The 23,926-nt window shown below is 47.7% G+C and overlaps 1 protein-coding gene across 18 annotated transcripts in view; it reads right to left on the bottom strand.

Annotated features, from left to right (window-relative positions):
- LOC119170849 (uncharacterized) overlaps positions 1-23,926 on the bottom strand; it is a 101,234-nt gene that overhangs the window by 34,679 nt on the left and 42,629 nt on the right. For all 18 annotated transcript variants that reach the window (XR_012893698.1, XR_012893697.1, XR_012893696.1 and 15 more), the window contains one exon: positions 10,629-10,743. Coding sequence is in view for 14 of the 18 variants with exons in the window: in XM_075886552.1 (XP_075742667.1) it covers positions 10,629-10,743 (115 nt within the window). In the remaining 4 variants the exon portion in view is untranslated. The remainder of the gene's footprint in view (positions 1-10,628; positions 10,744-23,926) is intronic.

The following is a 23,926-nucleotide window of genomic DNA, read 5'->3' as shown; positions in this document are numbered from 1 at the left end:
TAACTGTAGAATGCCAATAACTATCTAGAAACTGAGTGTGTAAAATGTTTTGATGGTGAAGAAAAATTGTAACTTGAGAATTATTAGAACCCCATACTGATTGCTCACTTTGAGTTATACAAGCGATATCAAGTTTTAAAGGAGACACTTGCACCCTTCGCATGTTGAATATGTGCATCTTCTTGTGATTAGCCCTCATGACTTGCCACGCTTAGTGCGTGGGATGGTTTAGGCTGAATCTACTCCCTTCTTTTCCGACATGCAGCGCTCCCAGTGGTGTCCAGAAGCGGCGACAACACTGCGAATTCGTCAGGGTCGGCAGCTCCCTGGGTTAAAACCTCTTTGAACTCGCACGACCATCTGACTGCTTAGTAACAGCCATTTGCAGTTTGACCTGCTTAGGAAAAGTAGTCTTAGTGCTGCTTCGTTTGTCACAGTGCACCGAACAATGAGCCGAGCATCTGGGATTCATCTTTGGACACATTTCCCACGTTCCGTGGTGCCTCTTCATTTCACAAACGCAGCAGCCTGCCCGGCACCACTGCCACATTGACGAGTCAATACTGCCCGTGGAACAACGTTTCACTGTGCTTTGCCTGCCGTAGAACCACTTTGTGTCTGGTGTTGCATTTCTCCCTCGCCGTGGGATGATCTGGGCGTGCCTCTTCCCTCTTTCCTGAGTTGACAAGGTGGAGTATATGGCCTTCCTATCTTGGGGGCTCAGAGGAAAACTATATTGGACTGCCCTGGACTCCACTATTTTCTCCTGCAGGGAATGTTGCGAAGACCCAGGCTATAAGATGCAACGCAGAGGCACTCAAGGAGGCTACCATAATTCATGCAGTATACGCTACCCTCAACATGTAATTTACTGTAAATAAACATTCCCGATATCAGTCTTCGCTCCTCTTCTCGTCTTCATACCGAGACTTGGATGGCTCCAATTCTAGAAGATTTCCCCCAGTCGCAACATTTTGGATTGGGCTATCAGAAGTACCGAAAACATGATGTCCAAACCACTTAATATGCCCAAAGAAGAATCTTGAGAAAAACAAATTTTAAAGGTATAAGTGAACCCTCATCTATGGTGAAAAGATGAGATTTTTATGATTTCTTCCATCATGAGAGCTGGGCAATCGTGGTTATTTTGAGCACGTGGCTTTAGTAAACCACAAAGCCACAGTCAGAGCATTTCCCATGCAATGCTATCATCAGTATTATCATGACACAGCAAACTTTTTTTGGAGTTCACATAAGCTGACAGCGACTCCCCTTGCGATTGTGTGCATTTTATCAAATAGAGAGAAATCAGCAAGCCACTGTCTAAATGAATGCTGAAGAGCTATTTTGCAAGCCGAAGACAGCTGCCTCCCATTTTTGTGTGCCCGAGCCCTGTGATCACGAGTAGTAAAAAGGGTTGTCTAAGCTGCATGTCAAACAGAAAAATCTTTCATGGGACAAAAACTGCAAAATATACGAATTTTGGGAGCTAGCTTGACAACTACAATTGAGAAACTCTGTGTAGATCGAATTTCTTGAACAGCCCTTGAATACAGAAGTATCAGAGGTGCATCCAGAAGCCAGCAAAACTAGATCCGTGAAAAAATGAATTGCTAAAAGGACATCCATACTATCTCACGATAGCAAGTTGTACTTGTCTCCCTCCCTCCCCTCCCTTCTTTAATTGTAGACAAAGGAGCAGTCAGTTATGCATTAAGAAAGCTAGAACCAAGAGGTTCAGCTGAACTCTATTTAAAACCCATGAATAAGGAATACTTGTTACGGGCGAGTAAGTACTAAATTCGTTTCATAAACTGGTACCGCAAAAGTGCAAAAGCACAACAAGGCGTCCTATCACAGAAGTTTTAAATGCATTATATTTAAGTGCAGGGACCCAATCAATTTACTGTAAGACGTCAGCCGTGCAGGTGAGCCTGCGCCCCATGAGCCGGCGTTGCCGCCATTCTCGCCTCCTAGGGTGCGTTCGCAGACATGCCCTTCACAACCGGATTTGGAAGACAGTGCTTTCTCGGTCCTGGACTGGTAAATGGCATTCATTTCAGATCCCCCCCCCCCCCCCCCAAAAAAAAAAGTGGGAACAGTTGCTCAGCATTTCACGGTACTTTTGCATTGGCAGTGCCACGATTTTAGTTAGCATCACATGTGAGGCCGCACTGCATACCGAGGGCGCTTCATTGAATAGTTGTCAACAGTATCAGTCATTCTCACTTCGTGTTCGACGCCGTGCGCGCATGCATGGTTTCACTGCGCGAGCATGGTGCGGCCCCGACGAAGTCCAGCTTTGGCTTTTTTCTTTTTCTTTTTTGAATAGGGACAACCCTTTCGTCACTACCAAGGTTGATGTCACATAGGCACTGATGGAAACCCTCCTGAGACCACCGTGACAATGGTGGATCTTTGAAGGCAGACTCTTCGCGGCCTTCAGTCTTGTGCCCCGCCGGTTCGCAGGCTCATGGCCTTCGTGATTAGCATATTAGCTCTGGCAACAACACGGCTGTGCGTCGAATGCAATGGAGTGAATACGATAGCAACAAATTGAGTGTTATGCGAAAAAAGATTGGCAGGCAACTCTTTTTGATCCAATATCACCAGAACTCCAACAAAACGCTGGTGTAAAAAAATACGACCGCTCCAGGGAGAAGTGCTCTTTTCACACATTCTCTTCACAATGAACGCACACCGATACTTGCCAAGATAGCACGCGTGCTAGCGATCGCGAATGCGCCCTTAAAATCAAAGTTCACCGTACCTGCATGTAATGAAATCCTCTTTATAACAAACTTTTCCAGGAATTGGTCCATTTCATTTTATCCAGGTTTAACTGTAGTGCCTATTCAAAATAGTGCATCTCAATGAAATTCACTAGGCAGGTTCATTTTCATGTTTCTGCCATTTATGATGAACTACATGCCTGAGAGATTCGTAGAGCGTTTTCAAATAGATTTTATGGATTGCTTCTAAGGGCACACTTAGGTTGCCAGAATTGTTGGCAACCATGCAAGTGGGAGGTCTATTTCTGCAAGGCAACTGAAGTGACGGAGTTGAGGTGCAACTGCATTGTTTGCGGTGCACTGTTTGACCAGAGCTTGCTTGGGTGTGCGTGCACTTAGTGGCAAGTGGTATTGCGTTGCGGGTTGCAAACCATTAGCCGTATATTCCCCATATAACAGTCACTGGACACTCTCAGCCCCTTTGTCTCGATGGTAGAGTGCTTTAGGTAGCACTGCTGGCTTACGACATGGCAAGTAGAGAAATACTGGGCCAGTTAAGAGTGAACATGCACAGACTTTTAAACACCTCCCGTAACAAACACCGGGTCGACTGTGACCGCATCTATCCGTACATGGTAAGTTGCGCATTGTGAGGAAGATACATATTTGGCTGATAATAATAATCGATCTGATTGATGTCATGTCAATGATGATATTAGGTCTCAGTGTGATGGCAAACTTCTCAGCGTAAGCACCCATTGCCACAGCCACAAAAAACTTCCGACAGCCTGGACGAGTGGTGCCATCTGGCGGTGCTATGCGCAACTAGGCAAGCACATGCAAAAGTATCTTCCGCTTTTTCGAAGAGGAGCAACGATGCTCGTTGACGTCCAAATGCGCCCGAATCACTGCAGTGATTGTCCTGATAGCTCCGAAGAGCTTCTGCACGTGGCATGGTTAGTCACAGCCATGGTGCGCTGTAGTCTGCATGATCACCCATCAGCTGAGAGCCTGTTCTTTGCAGCTTTTGCAGTTTTCGTAACCCGCACTGGCGGGACTGGCTCACCTAGCACAACGTCTGGTTTTTGCTAACTTATATATCATACGAAGACAATACTGCCCTGCTAGGTTTCTAGGTTGCGCTTTCATTCAGATTTAGAATTATCCTGGAATTGGAGTATTTCCGCTCTCTGTTTCATGGCACAGCACCCGAGGAACATGGCACCACTATTCAAATATATTCTATGAGTCTGCCCTTAAAGGGGTCCTGAAACTTCACCCATATGTAATCTTCAAGCGTTTTGTGCTTGAAAATTGCGCATGGGCGCAGTTTCGTTTCGTCCGCCAAAGCGCACAACATTACTGTGCAGTGTAGTTTGGCGTTTCCGCCCATTGTGGTGCTTACAGATTTCGTGCCCTTCTTCCGCAGAGTGGTGTCCACGGGCATATCGAAGTACACGGCGTTTGATCATTGATCAGCATTTCCCACCTGGAAGAGCAAGTAGCTGTGCTCTTTCCGCAGCCCGATGACGTAACTTTGATAGCTAGACAACTCATCCTCACAGGCACTGGGAAGCCACTGGCACATAGTCATTCATAGCCGCATTAAAAATCCGTGCCTGGCCATGAATTGCTGGAACCATCCACAGCTCGCACGAAACTCGTGTGAGATGTTCACCTCACGGCCCAACCTCAGCGCTTCCATTTGCACCATCTCGTTGACACTGCGTGGCCGCGAATAAATATGACAAGCTGCGTCTCAAAAGACTGTTGCGTAGTTTTCGGGCAGGGAAATGCTCACTTCTCCTTGCGTGCACTTTCGAGAGAGCCCTTTTTTCTGCCAGTCGTGAATGCAGAACTCGTCGACGTCGTGCCTCCTCATAGCAGCTCGGTTGTCGATTTCTTCTGCAGCATCTATATTCTTAGTTTTTTTTCCGCGGTGTTCCGAGACCCACTCATCATGCTTCACCAGACAAGGCTGACGACCAACAATGCAAACTGGCTACACCTGACTCGGAGAAAGATGCCGTCAAATCGCTTTGCCACGCTGTTGACCAAATCAAACAAAGCACGCAAAAAGTGAATAAACACGCTACGGAGGGGATCTGTCTATGGCCTGTGTTGGCTTTTATTAGCTCTGCACAAGTCGATGCCGACTGGAATGCAGACTGCACGGGAGGCCATGCATTGCCGTGAAGCCGGCAAGGCATGGCCGTATTGCACACCGTTGTGTAGCAGTACACCGCTAAGCCATGCAGCAAAGCACTGCTGTACAGGAGAGATGGCCACATTGCTGGCCTCATTTTTATGAATTGTATATAAATGTACGTTTTTCTGCGGCAATGTAGAGACTTTTAGTCTTTTACATTGTTTGTGTTCCGTCTTTGGTGGTGCTGAAGTTTCTTGCTTATATGCCATATACCAAATAGGCCCAACAGAAACTTTATAGCTGTGGTGAGATACCCTTTCTAGCACAAATATGTCCAAATCTCATAACAAGGTTGCATCTTGCACAAAAATAGATTGGTTATATCCAAATACTCATTACACAGGTACATATACTCAAACCACTATATATTATAACAATCTTTTTCATTTACTTCATTATAACCAATAATTCGTTATGTCAGTGTTCATTAAATCAAGCGACGGCCGAACCAGAGCAGCGGCACGCGCGCACACTCTTATGGCCTGCGCCTTTCACCTTTCACCGCCCCTAGTTCCAACCTTTCACCGCCCCTAGTTCATGGCACTCCGGCCAAACACTTAGTAGAGTTACTGTATATCCTCCTACATTACATGCTACCTAGCATATAAGGGTTAGCAGTACCTGTATATGCTACCTTTAGAGAGCATAGACAGTAACTCTAACCCTCGCAAACGTAACCCTCCTCTGCCCACGGGAAAGTAACGACACTCTCATCCCCGCGTGAGTTTCCTCCTCGATTGAAAGCCAAACACGTATGGCTGGTGAGAAGTGAGGCATCGACTGAAATAAAAAAAAAAAGATGCGGGTAAGGGTAGTGGGTTGGCTCAAAGCGCCCCCCCTAGGCGATCACTGCAACGAGCTGTGAAGAATCGGCCCTATTGTTTCCTCTTTGGATGTGCAGGCCGTAAGAGTGTGTGTGTGCTGCTCCTCTAGTCCGGCTGTGATTAAGCTTTGAATGTACTGCAATAATTAACTCGCACAACAATGAAATATCAACTGTCTCCAGCAAACATCCATTGTATTTATTTGATGCATCTTCTATTTATCGACAACTATACCTAAACTGCAATCCCATATATGAGATTACTGCCAATACTGTTGTAGCGCCTCAATGCGCCGCTCGTCAAGGGAGAAGAAGTTGGCATTTGGGCCGCGCGGCGGGTGCAGCGCGATAAAAAAAAAAAATCAGTTCGAAAACTGAATGCTGTCAGGGCAGGATCTTTCCCGTGTTAGCTCCGACAGTTAATAGTGACCCGATAAAGAACACACAGCCCCGATCATCCCGCATGGATACCGCCGGCTCTGCCACCAATCCTACCGGTCCTGACGCCCAAGAAGACGCCAGACCTAGTGGTGCTGCAGTCGCTGCGATTCAACATGTCAACCCGCCACCATTTTGGCCCAACAGCCCCAGCACATGGTTTCTGCAGGTCGAGGCGCACTTCCGTCTGCGGCAAATCACCAGCCAACAGACCAGGCACTGGCATCTGGTATCCTGCTTACCTCCGGACCTAGCCGACGACTTAGCTGATATTTTAGCGTCGCCGCACCCGAGCCATCCCTACGACACGTTGAAGGCAGCTATCATTTCCCGCAAGTCTGAGTCCGAACAGAGCAGACTCCAACAGCTCATCACGGCTACAGAGCTCGGTGACCGTCGCCCAATGCGCCAGCTCCTTGGCGGCCCCTCCGCCCCTTAAGAGAAGCTGTTACGCGAGTTGTTCGTTCAGCGCTTACAGCAGAGCATGGTCCCGGTCCTCGTAGCTGCAGGAGATGTCCCAGTAGACACACTCGCTGAAATGGCTGACCGAGAGGCAGACTACTCGCGGGCACATAGCCTCAACGCCGTTACCACACCGCCACCGACCACCGCTGCAGACCCGGCGCTCGCGAGCATGGAGAACCGTTTGGACGCCCTTGTCAGGCGCCTCAATGACTTTGTACCTGCGCATCGTCGACCGTCATCCAGGTTCCAGATACAAAGTCGCTCTTCGACGCCCCCACGTTCTCCGGAACTTCGGCCACCTGACGCGCCGCGGGATGTTTCATCCTCAACCGTGTGCTGGTACCACCGCCGATTCGGTGCCTCTGCTCGCAAGTGCACTCACCCGTGCTCCTGGTTGGGAAATGCGACGACCGGCCACTGACGGCGGCAAGTGGTACTGGTCGAAAGTCATGCAGACTTTTCTATGTTTCTGATAAGATCACTGGCGCTTGCTTCCTAGTCGACACAGGAGCCCAGGTTAGCGTCATCCCGGCCTCGTGTGCAGATCGCCGTGGCAACGAACAGACCTGCCCACTCCAAGCGATCAACAATTCCGCCATTCGCACATACGGCCAACGCTCTCTTACACTTGACCTTGGACTACTTCGTACGTTCCGCTGGATTTTCATCCTCGATGACGTCTCACAAGCTGTTCTTGGAGCTGACTTCCTCAGTTTTTTCAACCTTACTGTGGGCATGCATGCTCATCGCCTCATTGATCTCAACACCCACCTCTCCATCAACGGTGTACTCTGTACTTCCTCGACAACGGGACTGCGAGCTCTCACACCTGCTTCGCTGTATGCAAAAATACTCGACGACTTCCCAGCATCACGAAGCCGCACACCAGAGAGTCACCGGTGAAGCATTCCATCACTCACCACATTGTGACCACTGGACCTCCCGTTTTTACACGACCCCATCGACTATCTGGAAAACGCCTCGCCATCGCCCGCCGTGAGTTTGAGCACATGCTTGAACTCGGCATTGTACGGCCTTCCTCCAGCAACTGGGCGTCGCCACTCCACATGGTGCCGAAGAAAGATCCTGGCGACTGGAGACCATGTGGGGATTACCGCGCTCTCAATGCCCACACTTTACCAGACTACTGTCCATTTCCTCACATACAGGATTTCACATCAAATTTGGCTGGGTGCACAATCTTCTTTAAGATTGACTTAGTGAAGGCTTACCATCAGATTCCTGTAGAACCCGCCGACATTCCGAAGACGGCCGTCACCACCCCATTCGGTCTGTTTGAATATGTGAGGATGCCTTTTGGATTGCGCAACTCTGCACAGACCTTTCAGCGCACTATCAACGAGGTCACGCGAGGTCTCGATTTCGTATTTGCCTACCTTGATGACCTCCTTGTAGCAAGCTCATCCGGCCTTAAGCATGAAGCCCACCTGCGCACCCTGTTCCACCGCCTGGATGATTACGGCCTCGTAATTAATCCCAATAAGTGCCTGTTCGGCGTCGCTACAATAGAGTTCCTAGGCCACCTTGTCGCTCCAAAGGGTATCCAACCACTCGCCAGCAAAGTGAAGGCTATTCAAGACTTTCCACCCCCGACTTCACTGAAGAGACTCCGAGAATTTCTGGGCCTACTAAACTTCCATCGTCGCTTTCTTCCAAAGTGCGCCATATTCCTAAAGCCCTTGGCAGACCTAATGGCTAAAAAGAAAGACCCCGCTGCGCCACTGAAGTGGCCCAAGGACGCTGCATCTGCCTTCGGCACTGCAAAGAAGGCTCTGGCAGACGCTACCATGCTCATCCATCCCGTCCCTGATGCCCCAATTCGTCTCATCACCGATGCATCAAGCTTGGCAGTTGGCGCCGTTCTCGAGCAGCACGTATCCGGTTGGCAGCCCCTTGGGTTTTTCTCGCAAAAACTGAAGCCACCAGAGACAAAATACAGTACATTTGCCCGAAAACTCCTCGCGGTATACCTCGCCATCAAACATTTTCGCCATTTATTGGAGGGGCGGGACTTTTACGTCGTTACAGACCGCAAGCCCCTGTCGTTTGCCTTCCATCACAATCACAGCAATTATACTGCACGGGAGATCCGTCAACTATGCTTTATTTCCGAGTTCACTGTGGATCTCAGACACGTACATGGGCCAGAAAATGCTGCTGCTGATGCACTATCCCGCATCGATGCCTTGTCGACCCAGCCACCACTAGACATGGAAGAGCTAGCAGCTGCCCAAAGCAACGATCCTAAGCTGCATCGTCTTCGCTCTTCATCCACGTCTCTATCGTTCACGGAGTGTCCGCTTCCATTTTCAACCTCCTCAATAACGTGCGAAACGTCTACTGGTGTCCCTCGGCCCTTCGTGCCTTCAGCTTTTCGTCGTGCAATTTTTGATCAATTGCACAACATGAGCCATCGTGGTATTCGTGCGACCCAGAAGCTAGCCACATCTCGTTTCCTTTGGCCAAGCATCAATGCTGATGTCCGACGCTGGGCGCGAACCTGCCTTGAGTGCCAGCGCGTTAAAGTTCACCGTCACACTGTCACGGCAACATCCCCGTTTCGGCCTCCAGACGCATGGTTTTCTCACGTCCATCTCGACATCGTCGGTCCTCTTCCGTCATCGCAAGGAGCCTGTTACCTGCTGACATGTGTGGATCGCTTCACCCGATGGCCGGAAGTGTTTCCAATTTCCGACATTACAGCACGAACAGTTGCCAAGGCTTCCACAAACGGCTGGGTGTCGCGCTTTAGATGCCCTTCTGTCGTCACCACTGATCGCGGTCGTCAGTTTTAATCAGCCCTTTTCACCGCACTTGCCAATATCCTGGGCATTCGACACATCCACACAACTGCCTACCATCCTTCCGCGAATGGCATGGTCGAACGGCTTCATCGACAACTGAAAGCTGCCCTCACTGCTCACCAGCCAAGGGAACGTTGGCTCGACCACCTCCCCTTCGTACTTCTGGGCATCCGATCAGCATTGAAAGTGGATCTCAGCTGCTCATCAGCCGAACTAGTCTATGGCGTTTCCCTGCGTCTTCCAGGAGAATTCTTCGAGCCATCATCGCCAGCTTCCACTCACGATGCCTCCATGTACATTCGAGAGCTGCGCACCACCTTTCAGGACCTTGCTCCTGTGATTCCTGCCGACTGACACCCCCAGTCTGTCTTCATCAGTCAAGATCTGCATGACTGCAGTCACGTCTTCGTTCGGCGTGACCAAACACGGCCATCACTAACACCAGCCTGTGATGGCCCATTCTGCGCACTCCATCGTACACCTAAGACGTTCACGCTGGACATCAATGGCCGTGAAGACGTCGTGGCTGCTGATCGACTGAAACCTGCGTATATCACCGCTCTCACGGCCGCGGGGTTTCAATCTAAAGTCTGGATGCCAACATCCAAGCATGTCCACTGGGCGACTCCTCTGGTAATTCCTACGGCTCTCGCTCTACGGGAGGCAGCCCTGTAGCGCCTCAATGCGCCGCTCGTCAAGGAAGAAGAAGTTGGCATTTGGGCCGCGCGGCGGGTGCAGCGCGATAATAAAAAAAAAAATCAGTTCGAAAACTGAACGCTGTCAGGGCTGGATCTTTCCCGTGTTAGCTCCGACACTATTTTATTGCAATAGTCAAATGTTTGTTTCGGTTTTGTCGCCAACTTCTTTATTGCAGGATACTACTGTACTTACGTGACTACAGACATGAACAGTTGAGTACCGCTAGAATAAAAGCGACAGCATGCAAGAAAAGTATTCATAAAAGTTCTGATCATCAAATTCACAAATATATACCTCACCTGAACTCCCCACACCCGGTAGACACATCGCTAGACATTGTACTCTCTCCTTGCCTTTAACCTCATAAAACTCCCACAGTAGCTTGTGAAAATGAATGTAAATAAAGCTCTCATTCGGCACAGGACTTTAGTACCCACCTTGGATTCTGTTTTTGGCATTGGCGGCAAGTCCAAAAGTTCCTCTTCGTTCTCTTCTACAGTCTTGGCTGTTGGCAAGACCTTTGGCGTCATGTCACCTGGCAGCAGTTCATTGCTGCAGTAGAAAAGGTGGGAACGGTGGAGGTGAGCAAACAATGAAGCAGGTAATGGGAGCTTTTTTTTTTTTTTTTGACTGAGGGTTGAAAACGAGGGCAGACTTCCTGCATATAATAAAAACTCGATTATAGAAAGAGGTCAAGCTCTAGAGACTCCAAATGAAAAAAAAAAAAAAAAAAAAAACTTGCCTATGTATACTACGAGTTAAGAAAGTTGGGAGAAAATATTAAAAGCAGACTGGTCACTGGAATCGCTCATTTTCAACAGAACTTTCATCTAACATTCCTTCGTCACAAAAAAATTGCCTAGGTCATCTGTGCCATATCAAGGGTTGTTTGAAATACCATAGACAGAGAGAAAATGGGAGAAAAGCAGGGAGGTCAACCAGAACTGTAGCATTCAGTTTGCTACCCTGCACTAAGGAGAGGGAGCGAGGGGAGAAAAGATGAGCAGGAAAGCGAAAAAAAATATGCACAAAAAAGAGAGAGCAGGGGTGCTTTAGCCTATTCCGCTATTTGAAAGACCATGGTGCAAAATCTTTAAGGATGCTTGCTCGACCGTACACAGTCCCCCCCTCCCCTTGCACAAAGTAGCAGGTGATGCTGGCTGCCCCCCTTAATTAACCACATTTTAAAAGGGGCCCTAAAACACTTTTTCAAGTAACATTGGAATGAATTCGCTCAAAGCTTATTTTCTCACGAATTTAATGCTGCAAAATTTTAAAAATCCGTCCAGAACGATCAGAGTTGCGCAGATTTGCTGCACGCTGATATTTCATTCGCTTTTCTCTCGTCCTGACGAAATCACCGGAAGCTAAGAAGCGAGGAATGGCATGAGAAAAAAAAGTCACGTGCGCCTCTTGACCTTCTTGAGCACATTTCTTTTTTTTTTTTCTTCCGATATGCGGCTTTTTCAGTCTGATCACGCGTGCATGCATGGACAAGTCACGGCCTCTTGCAGCGATCTTTGTAACAACTGAGTGCGCCATGTGCAAATCAGCCAACGGCTCATAGAAGGCCTTCTATGAGTGATTTTTTAGCTTCCTTTGTCACTTGTGAAAAGAAGAGACAGCTGACATTACGAATTTACTGTGAAGTGCAAACCCCGCGCTGTGCTATATTATTTGGCTCGCATGTTGTCTCGGGAGCCTCTACTACTGATCGGCAGCGTTTTCAGATCATGCTCCAAAAGTGTTGCAGGGCCCCTTTAAATGGTTTGTTCACAGCAGCAGCCGAGTGGTCCTCTGACGCAGCCTCAAGTTCAAAGTCACCGGTTGCACAAAAGCTGATTCACAGAGTTGGCGCATTATATAAAATGCGTCCAGCACAAGTGTAGATGGGAAACACAACGGGGTGCTGAGTTGCGTACACCGCATTGACTTTGGCCAGTTGAAAACAAGGCTCATCCATCCTTTATCATGCTATCTCGCAATGACATTCCATAGTAACTAGTTGCCTTTTGGCATTGTCTTGCGCTTCAAGACGACATACGGTGGGAGCTTGTGGCTGTCCACAGAGCACGATAACTATAATGCAACTCCCGGCTTCTCATTGCCAGCAGTAGAGACACAAGCTTGTTCAGAGCCTCTTTTTCATTTCATTTCGTTACCATAAAAGCCCAACAGAAGAATTACATAAGGGGTGGGTTCTCATATGTTCATTACACATTGTTAGAAATAGGATTTGAACGAGCATTATTAAACATGACATCAATAATATGGGTACACGATTATGTGATATGTACAAGCTGTTGTAATGATGAAAATGACATCCAGCGATTTTTATTCTGAAAAACGATGAGATATCTCTTCTATGAATGTGGGCACGCTTGTTAGGACAGTGATTTGGTGACGCAGGCTGTTCCAATATGTGGCTGTGCGGAGAAAAACCTGAAAAGGTAGTACAGTTAAACTTCGATATAATGAAATTTGATGAATTCCCGGTAAATATGTTCATAAAGAGGTTTTCGTTATACAGTCGACTCTCGTTAATACGAAGTTCACGGGGACCGCGAAAAACTTGGAATTAAGCGGAATTCCAATTAACCACAATGAACGAAAAATACATTTATTTCAAAGCAGTTTATGAGAAAAAAATCTGTGATTGCCGTTTGCTTCTGTTTGCTGAATCTTGCAACAGAAAGCAAGTCCTGCAGGCTGTATATGTGCCCGAGTGCTTCCTCGGCGTTGCTCTCAGCAGTGAAAAACCGCTGCGCGAGGACAAGGCCTGCGGCTACATCAGCAGCCCGCGATAGTGGCTCCTTTGCGTCGTCGTCGTCAACCTCAGTTTCGTGACTAGACGCGCTGGGCCGAACCATCTCCACGATCTCAGCGTCCGACAGTGCACCGCACGTTTCTACCGAACTGTCAGTGGCAATGTACTCCTCGAAAGGGACGTTGCCAAGAGCTGGCAGGAGACCATCAACGTCAAGCTCACTTGTGTCGTCTTCCCCCACTGTACAAGACGCCAAGTGAAGCGTCCGATAAGGCCCGCGAGTTGCCATAGTAAATGCACGTGGAGCTTTGTCGCACGTGGAAACACTGAGTCCGCACACGACCGTAATGAGATCAACAATGAATCTTGGAACCGGAACCGCCAGAGCAGCCGCTTCGTGACCTGGGGCGCTGCATGCAACTGCGATGCCATCAGCTGACGCTTTGAGCTGCGGCGCTGTGGTCAACTGCGATGCCCTTGGGTGCCGGTCGCACACGCATTGTTGTTTAGCACTTCGAAAATAGAAAATTTAACATTACGATTTGCTCCGGGAATTCGATTGAAAATAAATTTGAATTAACCGAAATTTCAGACCTCTAGCTTCGAATTACCGAGAATTTCTTCCTGTTGAACTGCATGCAAAACTGACGGGACCCCCACTCCACTTCCAATTAACTGATAATTCCAATTAAGCGACTTCGAATTATCGGGAGTCGACTGTATGCAGTATTGGTACGAAAATTTGGAAAATAAGTATGCAAACTGCAGTATTGGTACGAAAATTTGGAAAATAAATCTGCAAACTAAACAAAAGGTGGACTGAAGGCAGAGCTAACCTAAAATGCTTACTTTACAGTGAAAAACTGCATTATTAGTGCGATAGCAATTATATGGACACTCTCGGTGGGCTTTTGCTGTCGCTGCCATGTTCCGTAACAAACTCGAATTGATATCATGTCCCCTGCATCGTAACTTTCACGAGCGGATAAAAGCACAGGAGCGCTGTTGAAGCAGGTCAAATGAGTCGGCCCATCCCTATCATCTAGAAAGTGCATAAGATAACATCTCCCACATGTTGGAACTGCCATCGAATACTCAACAGAAAGTAAACCACCTGTACTGAAAGAGCATGAAACAATGCGGGGAGGAAGGGGAATCGCTCGAGTAGCAATAATGAACTAAGATTTTAAAGGCGGCTGCGATTGCTGGCGTGCTTCCTATCTCTGAGTATCAGCAGGGTTTCAACCCCAAGAGACTGTGAGAAAAGAGCACTTCTTCCTGGAGCGGCCGTATTTGCTCACACCAGCGTGTTGTAGAAGTTCTACGATATCGGATCCCAAAGAGTAGGCTACCAGCCTTACTTCTTATAACATTACAACTTTTTGCTATCGTGTTCATTGCATTGAATCGAACGTGCCGTCATGTTGCCAGAAAGCTACCAGCCTGCGAACTCGCAGCGTGGCTCAAGACGGAAACGCGCGACGAGTCAACCTCCGAAGATCCGTCGTCACTGTGGCCTCCGAGAGTTTCCATCAGCACCTAATCTGACATCTCCACGGTGGCGACGACACGGTTGTCCGAAATTAAGAAAAGTCACAGTTTCGCCGCAAGGGCAACGCATTCAATGCGATAGCAGCAACTTGGAATGTAGCACTAAGAACAGCAAGCAGATCCATATGTGCAGTGCGCTGCTCACGCACAAATGACGCACGAACCTACACAGGACGAAAGTGAACTAACGTTTACTGCTCTACACCCAATGCACTGTTTAAACAAAAACGAGGAATGAAACGTAATCCCAGGTACAGGTATGAGTGCAAACTAACAAGTGCCCCAGGTTTTACTTTGCTGTGTTTGAAAAGCGCACTCTTTTCACAAACCGCGCCTGTAAAGCAAGCAAAGTGATCTTTGTGGGCTGGGCAACTAAGCGCAATTGTTCCGGTCAAAGTCGAAGGCGTGCGATTCGCCCGACCGAAGGATAAGCGCGCACGCACAAGCATCTAACCCCCTCCCCCCCCCTTTTCGCGGGGCAAGAAGATAAATGTAAGTCGGCGCATTGGGAGGAGCTGGGCACCGAGCACGAACGGTTTTCTTTCTCTTTTTTGAGCTTTCATATTATAGACACGAATACCTATACGGTGAATGACAGCGGCAGTGATGGCAAAAAATCAGCGGAGATATTCCATATAATTGCTATCGCAATAATAAAACAAAGCAAAGCTGAACGTCGTTGGGGGCCTCACTATGCGCACCCAGTGAAACTATGCCCGTGCACACGGCGTCAAAAACGAAGAGCGAATGACACGGACAAAGACATTGATAGCGTGGAAAACTATTCGGTAAAGCACCCTCAATATGCAGCGCGGCCCCACATATGTGACGAAAACTAAAAGCGTAGCACTGCTAATGCGCAAAAGTAGTTTTTTTTTTATATTGGTTTGGAGTGAGGGGGGCACACCCGCGCATGCACCCGCAGCAGCAAGAACGACGGTGATGCCAGCCCGTGGGGTGCAGCCTCGCCTGCCCAGCCTGCCCGCCTGGCGCTCACTTGAGCACAGTAATGAGTGCTCACTCTAGCCTGGTGCACCGCCTCCACTTCGTGCTTCGTTGGCAGAGGGATAGCCACGGAAGATGCATGCTCGTACTGAAATGCGGTGCAAAATTCCTAGAATGTCTGTGGCGAAAATTCGTTATATCAAGGTTGTCTCCCACTGTTACTCTGTTACATAGCAAATACATGTGCTTCTATGAAGCAATAGAAGGGGGGGCAATAAGAAAAGTTCATTATATCAAGAAAATCTATTAAATGGAGGTTCGTTCTAAGCGGGTTTAAATGTAGTAAGAGTGCGGGGGCGGCCCACTTGGTTACTGTGCTTAGTTCGATGCGACGTTCGGTCAGCGGGAATACAGTCAAACCTCAATATATCGAACACGGATATATCGAATTATTGCTTATATCGAACGGTTCCTATATCACGCAGGAAATCGCATGCATTATTGATTTTTTATTTCGAACAAAGTGACATATAATAGATATATCGAACTCAACCACCCCAAACCGCCCGGCGCTCGATTGACAGGCGGCGAGCTTTCCCGCAACTCTCGAAAGTAGCGGTAGAGCGGCGGGCGTTTACGAATGCTGCACGCATTGACGGCGCCGAGAGCGCCACTATAACGTAGCGGCGTACGCGCGCCGCAGCCTTGCGGTAGAGGTTCTTAAATGAGGAAAGAGAAGAGGAAAGCGCGGAGCTGTTATCGTCTTTCAATACGAAGGCACCGACACGGCTTCGCGCGGGTGAAGGGGGAATGGGAGGTAAAGATTGAGGAGGAAAGTATAGGAGGGAAAGGACGCAGAAGACTGTCTCAGACGCTGCCGCTGGGAAAGGGAAAGCAGTCAGGCGAGCCGGCATGGGCGCGCCATGTGCGCGCTTTACACACGGACTCACGCCGCAGCCTTGCAGCTTGCAGTCGTTGCAGTCTATATGGTGTCAACGGCACACTGCGCACTTGTTGCAAGCTCCTCCCCCGTAACATCGGCAGGCATCGGTCGTTGTGCTCGCAGTGTTTGTGCGTTGGAAGTTAGGCCTGTCGCGCGCTGTCGCGCGCTGTGGTGCGCGACAGGCCAGATGTGGAGATTGTCACCAAATCTACTGCTGAGCAGCCAATTGAAGACTCTGCCGAGGTGGATCCCGCTAGCGCTGATGGTGCCCCGCTCCCGACATCAGCTGAGGTCGTAGCTGCCTTGGTCCTTGTGCGCCGCCACTGCGGCGCGATTGAAGGCACCGGCCTATCAATTATGGATCGCCAGGACATATTATTGAGGACGCAGTCGTCAAACACGCCATGGCCAACAAAAAGCAGGCTACTCTTTTTCAATATTTTAAACCAACACAATAAATACTATGTTTGACTCTTCAAGTGAGTATTTACTGCACCACGCTTGAACGGTTCGTTGGTTGTTTTCAGCAAGCTGTTGACATTTTTTTTCCGATTTTTTTATATCGAATTCTGAATATATCAAACTGTTTGGCGATCGCCACGCCGTTCGATATATCGAGGTTCAACTGTAATGTACGGTAGTTGATTAAGTGAACGATAAAACTTGTGAAAAGAGATGGGGACAATACATGACGACGAGATGGAAGGGTCGGCATTCCCAAGTCTTTTGGCAACGACGACACGCTGACATAATATGAATATTGAGAGTGTATGAACCTAACAGCATGGTTTTACACGGTTTTGAGTGCATAGCTTAAATATGTTTGGTGGGGGCTTATGGTTTGATAGGCTATTATTCCGACTGTTTTAGAGCTTGATTTAGGTGGCATTCAAGTAAACTAAGTGTCTTATTAGAAGATTAGAGGACGTTAGTAATGTGTGCGAGCCATTAGTTAGGCTACCATCGAAATATTTGTACAAGGTATTTGTATGAAGCTTCTAATGATATATAATCAATTCAATATGAATAAAACAGAGGGTTACATTGGCGGGATAATGTCAGAACTTTGCATTTAGCAGAGCTTAGTGTCATTAGATAACAGTTGCACCCCTGTTGCAGACATTTAATATTTGCCTGAAAAGGAATTAGGTGAAATGTATCCGTAACGATGTTGTAAAAGACGCAATCATCCGCCAACATGCAAATATTGCAGGTTACATGAGCAGGTAGATCGTTAATATATATTAAAAAGAGGACAGGCCAGAGATCAGATCCTCGAGGAAGTTACTCGCAGGGAATCAAAATTGCTCTTGTCAATAAAGACAAACTGTGAACAGTTATTAAGGAATGCTTCAATTCAGTGTAAGATGTCGGGGTGTACATTTGCATAAGATAGTTTTAGTAGCAAATGATGTGGTACCTTATCGAACGCTTTCACAAAGTCTAAGAATATCGCAACTGTCTATAGGTTTGCATCCAGATTTGTGTGAAGATCAGGCAGGAACGCTGCCCATTGGGTTTCGCAAGAAAACCCTTTGTGAAATCTGAGCTGTGGAGGATGAATAATTTAGGCAAGTCTAAAGATTTCACAATTTTTGTATAAATGGCATGTTCCATGATTTTGCAAGGCACGCTTGTCCACAGTAAGGACATGTCCACGAAAATTATTTTTTTATCAGCATTGCCAATTTGCCCCTACTGAAAGTTCTTCAACCTACACAACAAAAACGTGGTGCTGAAAAGACAAGAAGCTCTTTGATGTATTCAGGGAGCTTTTCAGAAACTGATGTTTGTTGGCATAGTGAAAATCCCGCATGGGACATGTAACGGCGTATCCAGTGCTTGCCAACTTCAAGTCTGTGCTCGAGATACACTTTTCTCTAGCCAGCTCCCTCGTTGTCGCCTGCATCACTTCCATGCTAAGAGCAAACTTTTATCATGGTTAGTTCAATTTCTGGGAATGCCCTACTTATTAAAGAGCCTGTAAACCACCTCAGATATTTATTTCAAACATTTCAAGTAAACACGCGCATCTTGTGCAGAATGTCGTCGCGATCAACGATTCTGCACGTGGCAGGGCTACAAGCCACCCTGGCGCCACAAATTCCGGAAAACAATTCCCTTCTTTCTGGGCCTTTCGGGACCCCGCGTGACAGCCCGTGCCATATCTATGACGCGTCGAGCCAAATATGCTGATTGGTCGAGCAAGCGCCTACGACTTCCGGTCAGTTTGTAAGCAGGTGTGTGCGCTGCTTCTTCTTGTTCGTCGTGTTGCCCGCGTGCGTGCACCTGCTCAGGAGTCCGCTACTGCGACTGGCATGTCCCCATATGGGTCCATCGCATTGGTGATCCTTTGAAGGCGTGCGTGCAACGCAGGGTCTATACCAGCATGATTGCGGCAGTCACGATTCGCCAACAAGCACGCAGCTGCAACGCAACTGACGAAATAGACGGCTGAAGTCCAACTGGACATAAATGGTGTTTTAAGCAGCGCGTAAGCGATGACATATGCCGTGCGAGATTGGGAGGGACACTCGGTGAAAGGGCAAAGTGGCTTGGGAGAGGATACCAGTGGAGGGAAGCGTAGGAGAGAGTGAAATGAGCGATCATCGCGCTTTCGATAATCAAATGCATTTAACTCCGCTATTACTGCACAGTTTCAAAAAATTCTCACAGCTCCGTGCTGATCGTACACTAGTTCACAATTTCTGCACCACAAACGAATTTCAACTTCTGGGTGGTTTACGGGCCCTTCAAGCCGCGAAAGCTGTACTTTGCCACTGCACGCAAAAAGAGCTTTCTGTCGTCACCATCCTTGGACGCTTCTCTCAGCGATACCAAACTGCCTCCCGTCTACACTGTTGCTTATTTTTTTCGGCAAATTAAATTTCTTTTAAAAGCAGCGAAGTACTGTTTTCGAGGCCCTGACATCGTGCACTTTCGAAAGCATTGTGCACACATGTGCACCGTCAAGGTACACACTAACACTAAAGACGTGCCGCCATGTCCACGAAGTGAATGATGATGAGTGGGCGAAGCTCCGGAGGTAAACCTGGTAAACCATAAGTCCTCCGTACATTTTGCCCACTCGGTTTTAGTTCAACGCTCCCCCTAGTGTAAGTCGCCGCACTAAATCGAACGATTGCCTTCCACCAATGACACGCGCCATATGTGGCATCATTCCTATTTTATAACATCTTGCACCTTTCATCATCAAGTACAAGTACCGCCATCTAGTTTATAACATCTTGCATCTTTTCATCATCAGCTAAAAGTACCGCCATCTAGTGAACACTGCAAGAACTAAACGAGAGGTGGCTACATACAGGGGACGCACAGCCCACGCCTTAATGAACTTTATCCCTAAAATGAAACTCAACAATCAAACAAATGGCTACAGTGCTGACCTTGGCCACACAGGTGAAGCTATAGCTAGCCAACAATAATGAAGCCATGCCAAAGCCATGCAGCAATAACAGAACTGAACCTTTAGGCACAACTTTGTGAAAAAGGTTCAGATCTACTAGTAGTATGAAGCGGGAATTTGGAATGCTTAGAGGGGAAAAAAAACCCTGTTTTATACGCAGCTCTATACGATAGATCCTTATGAACAGCTAGAGCTCATCGACGAATTCACTCATGTGATGACTGAGCAATTTTTCGCTATCAATCGATGCAAAACTTGAGGGTGCGACCATTTATAGTAAATGTCTTTTGACATTTCAAAGCTGTTCCTTCACCTTGTGGCATCAGGTGACTGCTGAAGCTGTCCACTAAAGCTGTCAAAAGTGGCCGATTGACAAAAGTGCTTGGGTGAGTTGGCAATTCATGAAAATTTCAACAGCGCAGGAATTAAGGGGGCAACTGGGTCTTGGGGACCCAATAAAAATCGCGAAGAATCGTTTATTTTTTATGGCAATTTTGAATTTGACGAGCATTTTTCAGCCTGTCTGCAAATTTCGAGACTCCAGAGAGCGATACTTCACTTTTTACATCACATAAAAGAAGACGCGCAAGCTTGATTTGCGGAAAATCCAACCAAAAAAAAAACCACTTTTTTTTGTGACGCGAAGCAGCCGTATGACAAACGCCATTGCCGCTACCTTAGTCTAAATTGAAAGAGCATCACAAAAACTGAAAAAGAAGCACAATACGCAGTGCTATTGGCTGTTTAGTGCACATGACCATGAGCTGGCCACTTCATTGGCTCAGCGAGTCTCGCATCGTCTGCTTCGAGCGGCAACAGCGCACGATCAACTTGACATGATGCCATTTTGCCTGTTGTTTGATATGCGCACTAGCTGTGCACGAGCCAAGTTCTTGCAATGCCTAGATCAGCACGAATTTAGCAAAAATATAACGATGTCGCATAAGCCAATAACTTCCAGGCACGTTCATTAGCGAGAAGTGTCGACAAAGAACAAGATGGCTCGCCCGCCGCTGCTACCGATGCAAGCCTGTCCAGCCCGTCAGCCTGCAATGCTCCGACAGGTAACACATAGCCGACACATCGATCACCAGAGCCACCAAGCGCGCAGGTGAACGTCGAGAGGTAGTGTCAACGTCACCCAGCTCGTCCGAGGAGAGCGAAAAATTCACAGAGCCGCCCGAGGCAGCCGACGGAGAGTTAGGCCTAAGGGTCTTGACAGCCCCCGACACTCCTCAAGACAACGGCCGTCTCTGCCATGACACAACTTTACTAAAGCAATCAGAACTGCTGCAAATGCAGGCGAAAGCACATGGAAGGTTTCATAAGCTTGCAGTGACTGCCACGTATTGATTGATATGTGGGGTTTAACGTCCCAAAACCACCATATGATTATGAGAGACGCCGTAGTGGAGGGCTCCGGAAATTTAGACCACCTGGGGTTCTTTAACGTGCACCCAAATCCGAGTACACGGGCCTACAACATTTCCGCCTCCATTGGAAATGCAGCCGCCACAGCAGTGACTGCCACGTAGAAAAGAAAACTTGATTTTTGTAATAACGACGCAGCGAGCCAGGAGGCATGTTTTATCATTGGGAATCTTGGCTGCATCAGTCAACTGCTAGATGCTATATAGTGCAAAGTCTGCAATGGCAGTGTCAGGATTATTTACAAGTGGAACAGAGACTACGGTGTTGCCGCGAAAATGTGCGCACTGAGTGAACTGTGGAGACACTGCGCAAGCATGACGCTCTCTGCGGGTGAACGGCTATCAGAAAGTTGACCTGTTCGCCATCAAAATTCTCGCCACTTGAGCCATGCAGGCCACTGGCAACCGTCAAGCGGCTATGAACAATATATTTTGGACGATGAGCATATTATTGTGAACTCAAAAAAAAAAAAAAAAAGGCAGGGATATGTCAAGCGAAAATTGACTCCTGCAGTCAATTGCGCGATCAAAAAAACGTGACAGGTGAGTGCAGTTCGCTAGCTTTAAAAAAAAAACTGCACTGCGTATTGACAATGCCGATAATATTACATACAGTTTCATTTGAAGGCTCGTGGATGAGGCGCGGGCACTCGTCCTGCATAAACGTGTGGGGGGGGGGGGGGGGCTGTGATTGAGCTATTCCCCGAGCTTGTGCATGACTACCTGCTTTTGAGCAATTCCTGTTCTGGGTGTAAACACAGACCGCAGGCAGACAACCCGGCATATCAGGCCTAGCACAACAGCCACGTGCGCCTGAAGAACTCCTCGAACGAATCTGGCGAAATCGAAGTTGAGACAGCTGTGATCCTTTTTAAGAGGCCATTCTGTCAGATGGTGACGGCCGCACCTTCTTTGCTCTGCAAGAAACGGATGTTTATGGCTTCAAGGGTTTATGGCTTCAAGGGCCAGAAAGAGGACAGTGTGAATCACGTGCAGAAGCGTATGAGCACTGCCCTACGCAGTTCGGTTGCAAGACACAAGGGAGGAGCCTCAAACCTTTGGAGGAAGAGGAAGACTCACTGGGGACCTGATCACAACGTTGAGTTCCTAGTACGCCTAGGCGCTCAAATTCCACAAAGGAGATATTGACAGCATGACATTACCACATAACTTCAAATAATACTGAGTCCAACCACAACCTCTGCCCGACAAGCCGAGACTTTGTGCCGGCAGAACGAGACAACTCCAAAAGGGGAGCCGCTTTAAGGCACCGCTATAATTTGCCACAACATGTGTGCAAGGCTCTTCTGCCAGTTTACGAGTGCCTCTCGGTAAAAGGGCTTTTAGAAAGGTGCCAAATAGGTGAAACCCAGAATAGTATTCCATGGTCTGGGCTTTGGCACCTAAGGAGCGCCATGCTTCACTCTTTACGATTGAAGCTGCAGTTGCTGCGGCAGTTATGAAATTCAGCTGCGGCAACATGAGAACATCAACTGACATCCTGGATGAACTCCATCTCAACCACAGCTTTCCAACCATCAGACGGATGACAGAGAAAGACAGGCGTCGAGTAGCTGGCTGTCTACAAGCATGCCTCAAGTGAGATCATCCAGCAAGCACTTTTAAGAAGCTTCCCGCTATAGTGCTAAGAATCAGTCCGATTACATTACTGGTGGCTATTATCCCCTACATAGTAAAATATGCACATCCCTACTGGTAGTTCTTAAATAAACTGTATTTTATATTTTTTTTTTTCACTTTCCTCAAAATCTAAATTGATGACACTGTCCAATCTTGAGGCCTTAATCTCACAGCGGCTAGGGTAGGTAGAACAATATTCTTTTTGCAATGAAAACGTATGCGTGTATAAAATCCAACAATATAAATAGAATTCAAATAACACGCCCTTATAACTAATTACTCATCAATTTTGAAACAGGTTGCCAACTAGCTTTCAGAATGGAAAGCTCATTCTGCTGAAAAATAGCTAAAAAAGGGGAAAAGAAAAAAACTTAATTTTAATCTTTAGTCATACCGTATTTTCTCCCATATAACCCGCCCCCTAAATTGAAAAAAAAAAAAATGCCTGAAGAGTGGGGGTGCGGGTTATCAGCGAATAATCCGGAAGCAGAGGTCGGCTTCACAGCAATGCATGGCCTCCTGTGCAGTCTGCATCCCCATCGGCATCGACTGGTGCAAAGCTAATAAAAGCCAATAGGCCATAGCCAGATCCCCTCTGTAGCGTGTTTATTCACTTTTTGTGTGCCTTGTTTGATTTTGTCAACAGCGCGGCAAAGCGATTTCACAGCGTTTTTCTGAGTCCGGTGTGGCTAGATTTCATTGTTGGTCAGCCTTGTCTGGCGGAGCACCATGAGTGGGCCTCAAAAGCAATATGTCACCGCGAAAGAAAAACTCAAGATTATAGCTGCTGCGGAAGAAATCTACAACGGTGCTGCTACGAGGAGGCACGACGTCGACGAATCCTGCATTCGCGATTAGCGGAAAAAAAAGGCCTCTCTCGAAAGTGCACACAAGGAGAAGCGAGCATTTCGCGGCCCGAAGACTGGTGCGTACCTCCTTCACATGCAGCTTGTCAAATTTATTGAAAGGCGGAGGAGTCGCGGCCACGCTCTGTGAACAGAGATGGCACAAATGGAAGCGCTGAGATTGGC

The sequence above is a fragment of the Rhipicephalus microplus genome, chromosome 2 (assembly GCF_043290135.1).
Source record: "Rhipicephalus microplus isolate Deutch F79 chromosome 2, USDA_Rmic, whole genome shotgun sequence".
Taxonomy (NCBI): Eukaryota; Metazoa; Arthropoda; class Arachnida; order Ixodida; family Ixodidae; genus Rhipicephalus; species Rhipicephalus microplus.
The sequence above is the reverse complement of the archived record's forward strand: the minus strand, read 5'-3'. Positions and strand labels throughout refer to the sequence as shown.